Here is a 13,885-nt window from a genome sequence, read left to right as displayed (position 1 = left end):
AATGAAGTTGCTCTAGGTCTAAGCACTTCCACTTTTATTAAGGATGGGCAAGGCAACCCTGTATAAGGAATAGGTTTCCCAAATCCAGCCACAACATTAGGAATAGTCCCTGCTCCCACCGTTAGGAATCTCACAAGTAGACCAAGCTACAAAACTGTAGGCCTTTTTTTTTCTATCCAGCCAGCCAGCTCCTAAATAACAACACAGAGACCTCTTATTAATTATTGAATCTTGACTAATAGCTTAGACTTGTTTCTAACTAGCTCTTATGACTTATAATTAACCCAATTCTATTACTCTATATATTGTCATGTGACTTGTTGCTTTATCTGTCCTCCAGCATGTCTTAGTCCCTTTGTGTCACCTGGCAACTTCACCTTTCTTTTTCCCAGTGTGCTTTGTGTTTGGTTCTCCTATCTATACCTCCTGCCTAGCTAATGGCTATTTAGCTTTTTACTAAACCAATAGGCACTCTGGGAAAGACACATCTTCACAATGTTCCAAAGATTATTAGACATTTCCCCCTTTTTGTCTAAATAAAAAGAAAAGGGTTCAACTCTAATACAGTAAAACTATACATAATAAGAACAATTATCATGTAGAAATTACATTTACAATATGCAGTACATTTTTATTTTGCAGTTTTGGAGACAATACTACATTATTTATCCTTTTTTGTTGAGTCCAAAGTTATGTCCCTAATTTAATTTCTATCATAACTAAGGAAAACTGTAATAATAACTATCTAGTTTTCAACTCCATCAAAGACTCAAGAAGGATTTAATATTACTTGAGTAAACTAGAAGTGCAGTATGAGTCACTTCTAAAATGGCAGAGACATCTGGCTTCCTGGTCAGTCATCTGCAAGTTTCCTCCAACGTTACGGCATCCATCTATGATATAGGCCCATAATATCTGACAGACTTTTCTGCAAAGCAGGAAATACTGAAACACTGTTTTGTCTCATCTTGACAAAGTTTGGCAGTCACTTTCTTTTGTGTCCTGCTTGTCCAGTTTGAACAACATTTTGACAGTAGTTGAGACAAAGGCAGTTTCTTGCCCAAATCGCTAGATTTGCCACAAATAAAATAAACTCTATATGGAGGTTCTTTGCTACCCATAATCATTTTTTAAAGTAAATTGTTGCTGCCAGGAGCAGATGTGTCTAACATCGTGAAAAGTTTTAAGTTATTAAATATAGCACTAAATTTGATTATATGTTTGATGGTTATAGATGTTTAACTACTGACATGCATTTTTTATTACACATTAATTTTTAAATGAGTAGAATGAACACAATACCCCAAATAAGAATAGAAATATACCTACAGTATAACTTTCTTTTTTTCTTTATTTTATTTTTTATTGAAAAAAAATTTTTCACCTCCTCCCAGCCTCCCATTTCCCTCCCCCACTCCTCTCCTCCTCTCCCCCTCCCCCCCACTCCTCTCTCCCTCCCCCCACTCCTCTCTCCCTCCCTCTCCAGTCTGAAGAGCAGTCAGGGTTCCCTGCCCTGTGGAAAGTCCAAGGTCCCCCCCCCCCCCATCTAGGTCTAGGAAGGTGAGCATCCAAACTGGCTAAAAGCCAGAAGATTAAATCGGTATCAATAAACCAAAATCCATACTAATGTAAAATAGTTTGTGATTAATAGTTGCTTTTAGGATTAAAGTAGACTTCATCCATTTGCCTGCAAAATTCAAGATGTCATTATTTTTTCTGCTGTGTAGTACTCCATTGTGTAAATGTACCACATTTTCCTTTCCATTCTTCGGTCGAGGGGCATTTAGGTTGCTTCCAGGTTCTGGCTATGACAAACAAAGATGCTATGAACATAGTTGAGCACATGTCCTTGTGGCACGGTTGAGCATCCTTTGGATATATACCCAAAAGTGTTATTACTGGGTCTTGAGGAAGGTTGTTTCCTAAAATTCAATGAAAGTTACCACACAACATACCCAGATTTATGGGTAATTGATATTCTTCTGAACTCTGGCTCTTGTATTTCTGTGTCCTATACCCTGACCAGAGTATAGACATATTTGGGGATGGCACCTTTCTGTAATTAAAGAAAGTTAATTCCATCTATTTCCATCTATTTGAGATCATCTAAATCCTCATCTTTTGTTTCTTCTTTCAGACTTAATTTTTACATGTCTTTTTAATAATAGTCTTTCTCCCAATTACTCATTTAACATCATTTTTAAACAAAACTATTATTATTTTTTTCTCCAATCTGTAAAATCTTTCTCTAATCTCCAAAAATCTTTGCTTTTTGTTTTCTTTTTGTATCAGTTAAAATTTCCTGTAATCTGATGTTGAATGGAGGGAGGATTGAATAAATTGATTTCTAAATGGTGGAGAAACTTTGCACCTGTACATTTGAATAAATTCTACTTGGCTGTTTTATATATCTCATTTTTATGTAGAGTTGGATTGGCTTAATAATATTTTAAAGTTTTGAAACTATGTTCGTGAGAGAGATTGATCTGTAGATTTTTTGTTTGTTTTGTTTTGCTACAAGAATTGTGTGCTGCTTCCTAGAATAAGTTACTAAATGTTCCTTTACTCCTATTTTGTGGCACAAAATTAGTATTTTTTGTGACTTATATGTTTCGTAGAATTTACCAGTGACTCTATCTGGATTTGATACTCCCTTTCAGAATGTTATTATTGATTGAGAAGCAACTATTACATGCTCATAAAAAGCATTGTTCCCATTATACATATATAATTACAAGACATAATCTGGTAGTCATTTGAACTTACTTATGAAAGAATGAAATTCACTCACTATTTATTCCAAATAATGCTTAAGAAATAATGCTTAAAAATTATAAGAAATCTGCTCTATAAAACTCCCAGCATGTATCAATTGAATGCTACTGTATTCTTTTATTTCTATGTTGACCAATAGATTACCATTCACAACACATACTGTCTTTCTTTCTTCCCTGTTACTCATTGATCTGTTTGTTTTCCAGTTGCTGAGGATAAGAAATGGAAATGTGAAAAGAGAAGGAAAATGATGGAATCACACTTCTCTAGGCTTAACACATGGGCAAACCTTGCACTTTTAATATAGGAATACATACAGTTGGGGGTTCTTTGATGACCTCCATATAGGGATCTTTGTTTTGAATGTTTCAAACTGATGCACCCATTGGTTGTTTCCTGGGGTAATACACACACACACTCAGATACACACACACACACACACACACACACACACACACAAACACACGATGTATTTAGATTAGAGCCAGTGCACAACTCTACTTGAGTTAATTTCTGTGTGGGTCTGTTCATATATATAACCTTACATTGGCACATGTTCTACTGTGTTCTCCTTCCCGCTTACGCTTACTTGTGGAGTTCCTACCCACAACACTACCTACATACCTGTTTATGTTTTAATGACATAGCAACCTACTGCTAGCCTCTAAGGTCATTTCAGGGTTTATGCTTGCAATGTTTCGACTGCTGAGCATGAAATGAGGCTCAAATAAGGAAATGTGAAGTGTGCTTCACTTTGTGGAAGAGGAATGCACACTGAATCTCCTCTGAAATTATTAAATTTGTGTTCGTCACTTCTTCAGTGTGGCAGTGGACACAGGAATTACAAGATCTGCTTTGAAGCAATCCCTTTGTTTGGTACAGTGGGTCAGTACAACGAATGTACCACATCATTTTGTAGCAGGAAATATAGACCTTTGTTTTAAATTTCTAATTAATAATTTTGCTTTTCAAAGCTTTCAACTTTTGCTGAAACAGAGACAAAAGAAAAAAATGTTCTCTTTTTAACAACCTGCTATGCTAAATTGAACTTTGGTATTTATTCTTCTATTTCTTTGAATTGTAGCTTTCCAAAATGTCAAGTATCAATTTATTCTCAGGCAAAAGACATTTTTGCTTTAGAAACAGAGCATCACTAATATGTACAAGCATAGAAGGCAGAGAATGGAAAGACTTTAGCAAGGATGCGATGCTTCCCACCAACTCAGTTTGGAGATGAGCAAAAGAGTTAACTGGGGCCAACACAGCCCCATAACCTTTATTCCATAACCCTGTAAGGATCAATGTAAATATTATATGTTCCAGCCAACATGCTAGATTACCATTTTAAAGATAAATTTTCATTTTATTTATGAGACAGAGAGAGAGAGAGAGAGAGAGAGAGAGAGAGAGAGAGAGAGAGAGAGAGAGATGAAGATAAAAGAGAGAGAAAGATACAGAGAAAGGCAGAAGGAGAGACAGGGGAGATTGAGAGAGGCCATGAAGTAGAGTTCAGAGTGAAACGGCTAAAAGGCAGCAACAGCTTTTCATGACTCTGTTTGTGTCTGCATGAATACTTCTCAGTCTTCCACACCCCAATAGCGACAACCATGTTAACAACCCTTTGGGGACTGTCTGTAACCCTGACCCTGGTACAGACATACTAACTACAATAAGTGATGCTTTTACATGTTAAAATATAAAACTAAAGTAACTAAGAGGAAGTGTAAATCAGAAAAAAAGTGTCATGTAGTGTCTAGAAAATACCACTAAAATTAACAACAACAACAAAAAAAATCTGTTGCTCTGAACCCCCTCAAATACTGATGTAATTGTTTTCTCCCCCCAGGACATGTTGACCGGTGCTTCTTATTTATTTATTTATTTTAAAAGAAAACAAACTATCTTTTTTGCATTATACATACCAATCCAAGTTCCCACTTCCTCCTCTACTCCCATTCCCTTTACATACCTCCCACCCCACCCCCATCCAATCCTCAGAAAGGGTAAGGCACATTGCTTTGGGGGAAGGTCCAAGGCCCTCCCTACTATATCTAGGCTGAGCAAGGTATCACCCAAAGAGAATAGGTTCCCAAAAAGCCAGTACATGCAGTAGGGCTAAATCCTTGTGTCACTGTCAGTGGCCCCTCAGTCTGTCCCAGCAATGCAACTGTCACCCACATTCAGAGGGACTAGTATGGTCCTATGGTCATTCCTTCCCAGTCCAGCTGGAGTTTGTGAGCTCCCATTAGCTCAGGTAGACTGTTTCAGTGCATGCACCCATCGTGGTATTGACCCCTTTGCTCATATTCTCGTTCTTCCCACTCTTCAACTGGATTTTGAGAGCTCAGTCCAGTGCTCTGATGTGGGTCTCTGCCTCTGTTTACATCAATTGCTGGATGAAGGGTCTATGGTGATATTTAAGATATTTATCTTAATTAAGATAATCATGTCTGACTCCAGGGCAAGTCAAGTTTGGGTCTCCCTCTCCTCTATTGCCTAGGGTCTTAGCTGGGGTCAACCTTGTGAGTTCCTGGGAATTTCTCTAGAGTCAGGTTTCTTGCTAACCCTGTAATGGCTTCCTCAATTGAGATATCTCTTTTCTTACTCTTATCTCTATTCTTTTACATTCTTTTTAATTAAAATTACTATACCTATGAGCTTCAACAATAAGATACCCTGAGGCACGAGTCTGATCTTGGTTGCTGGCTAATAAAAAATTTGTGTACATTAAATATGTTCAGTTAGCACAGTTGTCCACAGATCTTGTGCAGATCATTTCTCAAGGAAAGCTTTAAGGAGTCAATTTTCTCTCTCCATCTGTGACTAAACCCAAGTTGTCAGACATGGATTACAAGTGCTCTTAGCTGATGAGTCATCTTGCAACCCTTAGTAGGGTCCCGTTTTTTATGATAAAGTATTTTACTACCTTTAAAATGTCAGTGTTTAATCCCAGCACTCAGGGTGCAGAGATAGGTGGATCTCTGTGAGCTTGAGGTTATCCTGGTCAACAGAGTGAGTTCCAAAGCTACACAGAGAAAGCCTGTCTTGAAAATCATATATATATATATATATATATGAATATATATATTCACAACATATATATACACACACATATATATACATATATGTAATCAGTGTTGTGAACTTTTTTCTCATTTTGTTCTATGTTTTATTACTTCTAGACACCTTGTCTTATGAAAAATAGTGCTGATAGGCTTTAAAATTTATGGATTTTCTTTAAAACAGTAGGTCTTCCCACAGTTAATGTATGTCTGAGGGCCATGGATAAGTTGAGGATAGGAAGATACAGTTTTCTCTATTGTGCAGCATGCTTTTCAAAGGACAAAAACCATACAAGAGCCATTGCTTGTGCTCTTTAAACTTCTGCTTGTTCCAGATAATTGGCTTGTAATAACTTTCTGATTGTTGTTATGAGACAGCATATAATAATGTCACTTAGGAATTATGTGGTAATTGAAAGAAAATGGTTACCAACGCATTCTCACAATTGACTTATGGGTTGTAACCCTTAATTCTCCCAGGAATGTGATCAGGACTATGACAATAAATTTATCAGCTTGTCAGTTGAACTTTCCAGTCATTTAAACAAATTTTACAAATCCTTTCAGCCTTGGAAAATTGTTTTTTGAAAAATAATTCTTGAAACCGAAGTTCTTTTACTTAATCAAATGAGTAAACATGAGAACAGACAAGGTCAGCAACATGTCCTTGTGCAAATGTGCAAAAGAGAAGCAATATGCCTGACAATAGGAAGAGGCTTGAGGAAACTTCCTTTTTGATGACAAGGTAATTGCAGATGTCAGCATATGTAGATGAGAAAAATGAGGTAAGAAAGACGTAGAGGTACAGAAAGCGTATAACTAAGTAATAAGAAGGAAACACGAAGAATTAAGTGAAGTATACCTGAATGCCCCCAGTTCAGTTTATAGAAAAATTAATTTGGTACCTATTATATTCTGATTTATACATGAACATTTGGTTTCCATAACGATTAAAACATTTCATGAAATCATGTGTGAGAAGTATGTAGGTGGTGAGAAGTTATCATAAATGTAAATCTTGAAAAGATGAAGATGAGTGGATTTGAACAACTAGCAGGAAGGTCTTAGTTTTAAGTTAGTGATGGATACAGAGAAACAGATATTCCCTCCATTTAATTCTGCAAAACAAAACAAAAACAATTGCCATTTGTATTCATCATGTTTCTATTGCTATGATACACCATGAACAAGGAAACTTATAGAAGGAGGGCTTTTTCCTGGCTTACAGTCCCAGAGGGATAAGAGTTCAGAGACAGCTGAGAGCTCATATCTCCAATAACAAACCCGAAACAGAAAGAACTGAAGACAGAAGGAAGCTTGTAAACCTGAAAACTCACCCTAAAGAGACATTTCTTCCAGCAACTCCACACCTCCCAGGTCCATCCAAAGAGCCAAACAACACTGAGTATCAAGCATTCAAATGCCCAAGACCATGGAGTTCATCTCATCCAGACCGCCAAACCATTTGAAAATGAAAAGCAGTGGAGGAAAAACAAAGGGATCCAACAGGAAATGAGAACATGTATTTTTTTTTCCTCACATGATAGCAATATGCAGTACTTGTCTTCTGTTTTAGTAACGGTTGCTATTGCTGTAGAAGAATGCCAAGACCAAAAGTATGTGAAGGAAGAAAGGGTTTAGTAGGCTCAGACTATCACACCATTGTTGGAGGAAGTCAGGGCAGGAACTCAAACAGGGCAGGAGCCTGAAAGAGGAGCTCATGCAGAGGCCATGGAGGAGTGCTGCTTACTGGAATATATTCCCACATAATGGAATTATGTGCACAGTAAAACACTTAGACTTTATAACCTCATGATATATTTTCATTGTAAGACCAACATGTTTTTTTCTTTAATAAGCCCACCACCCCAAAGTGGTTGGCCAAGGTTTTCAAAAAAGAGTGGAGAAAGCATTTTTGAATGTACATTAAATCAACCACATGTTGTTCAATTATTGTGTAAAGTTTTATAAAGCATCTGCTGTTTTATGAGTTTATGAATATGTGCATATGCACATCTGCCACACTGTATGTCTGGAAGTCAGAAGACAACTTTCTGTAGTTGGTTCTCTCCTTTGACCATGCAGGTTCTGGGAATTGAACTCAGATCCTCAGGTGCCAAGTCCCTTCATACACTGAGCAATCTCATTGGTCCTCCCTTGATATCTTTTTGCTGCTGATGTTGTTTGGTTGTTTTTTGTGATTTTGGCAAGAGGCGTTGGTTTTGAAATCTTATCTCATCGTGTACTCCTGGGCTGGCCTTGATCCTAGTAAGTATATAGACCAGGGTGCCCTCAAACTAAAAGAGATCGCTTGCCTCTTTCTCTCCAGCCACCCTAAGATAGCTTATTCATTCTTTTTAATTGGATGTTCTTTGTGAATGTGAACATTTTGATATGTATATTGACATCCACAGTTTAGTAGGGAAGTTGAAAGGATTATTGGAGGCATATTAGACTGCTCTCGGAAACATCTTTAGGACATTCAGCCCCTCTTTGAAGAATCCCTGTGAGATGCACTCATACAGCATCTTACATTCTCTTCTACTTAATCACTACTAGAGATAAGCAAATCTATCCATTCATAGAGCACCCATTCTTCCATGGTTATTATTGCTCTACAGAAATAGTAAGCAATTCCATTCCCTCTTTGACTGTGTGTTATTTTTTCCCTTTTGGCCATTATTTTAAAAATTACTTTAGAGAGGAGTTAATTATAAGGAACCAGAAAAAATCAAATGAGAAACAAAATAAAAATTTACATTTGCCACAGCAGTTTTCATAAAGCAGAAGTTACACTTCACTATTAGTGTTATTATACCTTATGAATAATAGTGTGCTATATATGCTCTGTCCTTATTAGTAAGGAGTTGATATTTAAAATTATATAGCTATTGATTACCTAATTATTTTGGCAATAGTTGCCATGTTAGAAAGTAAATTCGAAAACAGATAGACTTAAAGAAAAACATACAAAAATTATTACATTTTATTTTAACTTAGAGATTATCTGACATAAATGTCTTGACTGACAGCCAGCTTTTGCCAACAATCTGTGGTGATAATTATCACATATAATATAAGAAATGCTAAGACCTATTTATTTTTGAAATTCAAGTCTTTAAAATCTTCGCCTAGGCAGTTTGGATGCTCACCTTACTAGACCTAGATGGAGGTGGGGGTTCCTTGGACTTCCCACAGGACAGGGAACCCTGATTGCTTTTCGGGCTGGGGGGGGACTTAATTGGGGGAGGGGGAGGGAAATGGGAGGCGGTGGCGGGGAAGAGACAGAAATCTTTAATAAATAAATAAATTTAAAATCTTCAAAGAACAAGCTATCATTTGTCTCTGTGTCATATTTCTTGATGTTTTCTCTGATCTTTCTGTTACCAAGAGTACTAGAACTTGCTAGGAAGTGGCGCTGGAACTCTCTTCATAGCATAAAATCGAGTCATGTTGAATAAAATACTAGTAACCCACATTCATTGAGCTCAAAGCATATTTCAGAAAGTCTTTTAAAGTTTTTTTTCCACTTAAGTCATTTATTCTCACAATACTTTGAGGAGGAGGGATGCTATTTTCACTCCCATTTCACATCTGGGAAAGTCAGGAAGAGAGAATCAAATATCCACCCAAAGGCTTCAGACATTCTAATTGCTGAGTTAAAACTTACATGCTATGCCCTGATGCTTGTCCAGCATGTACCGGATTGAAGTAATAAAGCATTCCTCTCCAGTCACCCAGTATCTTGTGAGGTACCTGCTACTATATCGGAGCCACCACCCTCTATTTTCTTGTTAGGCCATGTAGGACTCTGGAGATACTGTCACGGTTATATTTCCTGTGTACATCTAGAGCAGAGAGAAATGATGTCCTGTTCGGCTTCATTATTTTTATCTGTGCACCTCCTCTTAGGAATATTCACCCCTTTCCAGTTCTCAGAATATTTTCATGATTCTTCTGAACGCTAGATATCAGTGGTGAGCAAGTGGTACTCTTGTATAGTCTTGGCCTTACCCTTAGCCTTAGAGTATGTAGATGATTTTGCAGTCTAGCATCACACAGAGATGTGCTTTGCCTTCAAGGTTTATTAGCCTAACCCCAGTCTATGTGTAGTCATTTAAATAAGTCAATCAATACGCTATAATTCCTGGAAGGTTCTTTTACTTTTTGCCTACTTTTGTCTGTCTATCTCTGCATGACACGTTTTGTTCCCTACAAAAGATAGTCAATTTAAATTCTACTTGATGAGGCTGTAAGAGAAAATGGTTCAATAGCGGTAAAAGGTCATAACACTTTGGGAAAAGCCAAGGTCTGGCATTAACTATTCAGATGTGGGACTTTTCTACCTCCCACGCTTTTGCAGTCATTTTATGCCTATGATACTTTTCCAGGGAGATTGTATTATTGATCCAATAGTTACAAGGCTTGTCCATGTTGCAGTCAACCTTCCCTTATCCACTACTAAATCCCCACTGTTAGAGATTTCTTTACAGTCTGAAGATGCCAGATTTAGTCTGTGAAACTCAGAAGTGACTATATATGCTGGTTTTGAAAATATCTATTTTTTTTAGTTTTCCTTATGTGTATGTCTGTGGAGGTTTGTGATCCTGAATACAGGTGCCTGAGGAGATAAAAGGTCTGTGTTCTTCTGGAGCCACCCAGCATGGGCACTGGGAACCAATCAGGGGACCCCTGCAGGAGCAGTGTGTGCTTTAACACCTGAGCCACCTCTCCAATCCTGAGAATATGCTCTTTTTTTAGAGCAATGACCTATTGTGAGGGAAACAATCCAGCGTTGCTTGGAAAGAACTTCCCATCTATCCAAAATTTGTTTTCAGGGAGCAAAGCTCTCCTAGAAAATATGTGACCCCAAATAAATCTCTCATAGACACATGGGCACTCAAGACATAGCTTTTCACCCTCCCCCTCCTAAACTCTAGCTTGTTTGACAACTTGCTTCCAAAGAAATATTTATTCCAGTGAGCACAGTCAGGATGTTATTAGTGTGAATCGGGCAACATAATATTCGCCAGGAGATAAAAGTTAGTATCGGCAGTCAGATGACAATGTTTCTCTGATGCTGTGTAATCAAGACAGCACTTCATCCTTGCTGCCTCCCTCCAAATGACCAACAACTGCAGTGTAAACATGTGAAAAATGTCACACTGGGTCCAAATTAAGGGTTAGTGGACTATGAATATGACACCTGCTTCTTAAAACTGACAACATTGTGATAAACAAGGAAAATATGAGAAAGTATCATAGGCCTCAGAAAGCTCAGAAATCAGATCCTTAAAATTTTGATATTACAGAAAAAGGGCAGTAAGGAAAAAGAAAACACACCACCAATAATACTAACAAAATTCGGAGTTTAGTTAATTAGGTGCTAATAATGATCTTTAAAATAATTTCTTAGAATTTATTTACTTTGTAAATATATACATGCCTTTTCATAGTTTATGTGCACCATGTGCCTGCAGCAGCCGATGGGGGCCAAGAGGCATGAGATTCCCTAGAACTGGAGTCACAGGTGAGATTTGTATAAAATACAGCCATACCCACTCCAAAATATGGTTGAGAGGGAGGGTTGTTGTTGTTTTTTTGTTATTGTTGTTATTATAGAGATGAGGGAGAGTACAGTCAGAGATGCCTGGAAGTCTAGATCAGGGAGAGAAAATAGATTACTGAATATGGTCAGGAGACTAAATCAGGAAAGGGGGGTGGGTAGCAGGAGAAGAAGAGAAGGGATGACCAAGAGAGAGAGACAAGAGAGAAGATGCCGAGGAAGGAAGATAAAAAGCATGGTCAAAATGGCAGGGTTATATAAATGAGAAGCTGGGCGAAAGGGAAGCCTATGAGCTGCAGAAGTTGGGGGTAGGGTGAAAAGAGCTGAGAGGGAGGAAGCCAGCATGGACTCTGTAACACGTATTTGTGATTCTTTTTTTTCTTTTTAATAATAGAATTTTTTATTGATTCTTTGGGAATTTCATATCATGCACCACAATTTTGCTCACTCCCAGTCCTTCCATATCCTCTCCTCACCCATGCAGCATCCACCTAAAAGAAATCCCCCCCCAAAAAAACTCAATTAAAAACAAAACAGAAAATAACCCTCTCCTTCATGTTTTCTAATTATTTATTTAGTCTATCTATCCTATCTATCTATCTATCTATCTATCTATCTATCTATCTATCTATCATCTACCTATGTTTTTTCAATACAGGTGTCTCAGTAGCTATGGAGCCAGTCCTAGAACTCACTCTTGTAGACCAGACTGGCCTCGAACTCACAGAGATCTTCCTGCTTCTGCCTTGTGATTCCTGGGTTTAAAGGCATGCGCCACCACCACCCAGCTCCTTTGTGCTTTCTCCTAGGACTTACGTATTTGTGATTCTGAGAGAGCTTGGAGGCCACAGTTTGGTTTGCTATGTTAATAGGTACCACAATTAGCTATCTCTCCTCCTTCTTTTGGATCTGACATTCCAACTTTTTGTTGATGATAACAATGTAATTTGTTCTGTAGCTTCTTAGCCAAAAGTACGGTGCCTGTTTGTTGGGGTCCAGGAAGTTTGGGAGACCAATCAGAGGTCAGGAAGAGAGGGAGTCAAGCAATGGTCAGAAACATGTGCTTCTCTGTCTCCCTTGCTGGCCAAGTTCCTCCAGGTTTTGGCATGTATAAGATGAGGACATGCTGGCTTCAGGGCATCGCTGGAGGAAGAGTGTCTATTGTAGATATGAGGGAGAGTGTATGCAGAAGCATCTGGAAGAGGTCAGGGCATGTCGAGGAAGTAATAGACTGAATAGGGCCAGCAGACAGGACTGCTGTGGAGGGGCAGAGAACAAGAAAGGAAGAAAGAGATAACCAAGAGAAAGAGCAAGAGAGGAACACACACACACACACACACGCGCGCGCGCACATGTAAACACACACACATACACACACTCATACGCACACACACTCTCTCACACACAGACTCATATACATACACACACACATACTCATATACACAAACACACACACTCACAAATAGTTCCAAAACACTAAGAGTTTTTTTTTTTATATATAGAAAGAGAACTAAGACTGAGTGTTTAAGAATTATCTCATGATTCCATACTTAGCAAATCTGTGACAGAATTGGGAATAAAAGTTATCAGGTGGGAGAGTGGCAACCAGCGGCAATGGCCAGGGGATGCGAGAAAGAGATGCAGAGTAGGGGGTCGGCTGGTTCCCATCATTACACATGTCATGAGGAGGGTAGGGACATCCATGTCTGCTGTACTTTACATACTTTGAGTGGCTTTTGGAGGCAGAAGTTTTGTCTGTTAAGATGGGCATCTACGACAGTGAATGTTAAACATCTAAAGATCGTTTTCTCTTCTCTGCTAGGAATGTATAAGGGTATAAAATGGTTTCCCTTTTGTATTAGTCAGAGTTCTTTAAAGGAGCAGAAGTTGTGTGTGTGTGTGTGTGTGTGTGTGTGTGCGTGCGTGCGTGCGTGCGTGTGTGTGTGTGTGTGTGATTTATTCGAGTGGATTATGAGCTGTATTCTTGTTAGTCCAACAATGGCTGTCTCCCTGTAGAAAGACCAAAAATCTCGTTGTTCAGTCCATGAAACTGGATGTCTCAGCAGTTCCAATCTGATGATGGTGTCCTAGACATTTCCTAGAGAGCTGCTGGTCTTCAGTCAATAGGGCAATACAAAGAAATGTGTTCTAACCCCAGTCAAGGGAAGCCTCCACAGCAGGGTAGCTGGATTTGCCACTGAAAGTGAGAGCAAACAGGCAAAACACAAACACTTCCTCCTTCCACATGCTTTTATATGGAATATCAACAGAAAGTGTGGCCCAGATTTAGGGTAGGTCTTCAAATCAAATAATGTAACTGATAAAATTCTTCCCAGGTGTACCAGCTGCTTGACTTTTGGTTGATTGCAGGAATAGTCAAGTTGACAGCCACGGTTAGGCGGCACAGCTCCCCATATTTCATTTGTAGGAGGTTTCGTGCGTATTCCAGTTCTTTTAAAGTTTTCTTATAGATACATACAGA

At 38.4% G+C, this 13,885-nt stretch overlaps 1 protein-coding gene across 1 annotated transcript in view; it reads left to right on the top strand.

Moving 5' to 3' along the window:
* Wdr49 (WD repeat domain 49) overlaps positions 1–13,885 on the top strand; it is a 109,995-nt gene that overhangs the window by 82,005 nt on the left and 14,105 nt on the right. The window contains exon 16 of the mRNA XM_075950689.1: positions 5,322–5,327. Within this exon, the coding sequence (XP_075806804.1) occupies positions 5,322–5,327 (6 nt within the window). The remainder of the gene's footprint in view (positions 1–5,321; positions 5,328–13,885) is intronic.

This window comes from Microtus pennsylvanicus, chromosome 16 (assembly GCF_037038515.1).
Source record: "Microtus pennsylvanicus isolate mMicPen1 chromosome 16, mMicPen1.hap1, whole genome shotgun sequence".
NCBI classification, from domain to species: domain Eukaryota; kingdom Metazoa; phylum Chordata; class Mammalia; order Rodentia; family Cricetidae; genus Microtus; species Microtus pennsylvanicus.
The sequence above is the reverse complement of the archived record's forward strand: the minus strand, read 5'-3'. Positions and strand labels throughout refer to the sequence as shown.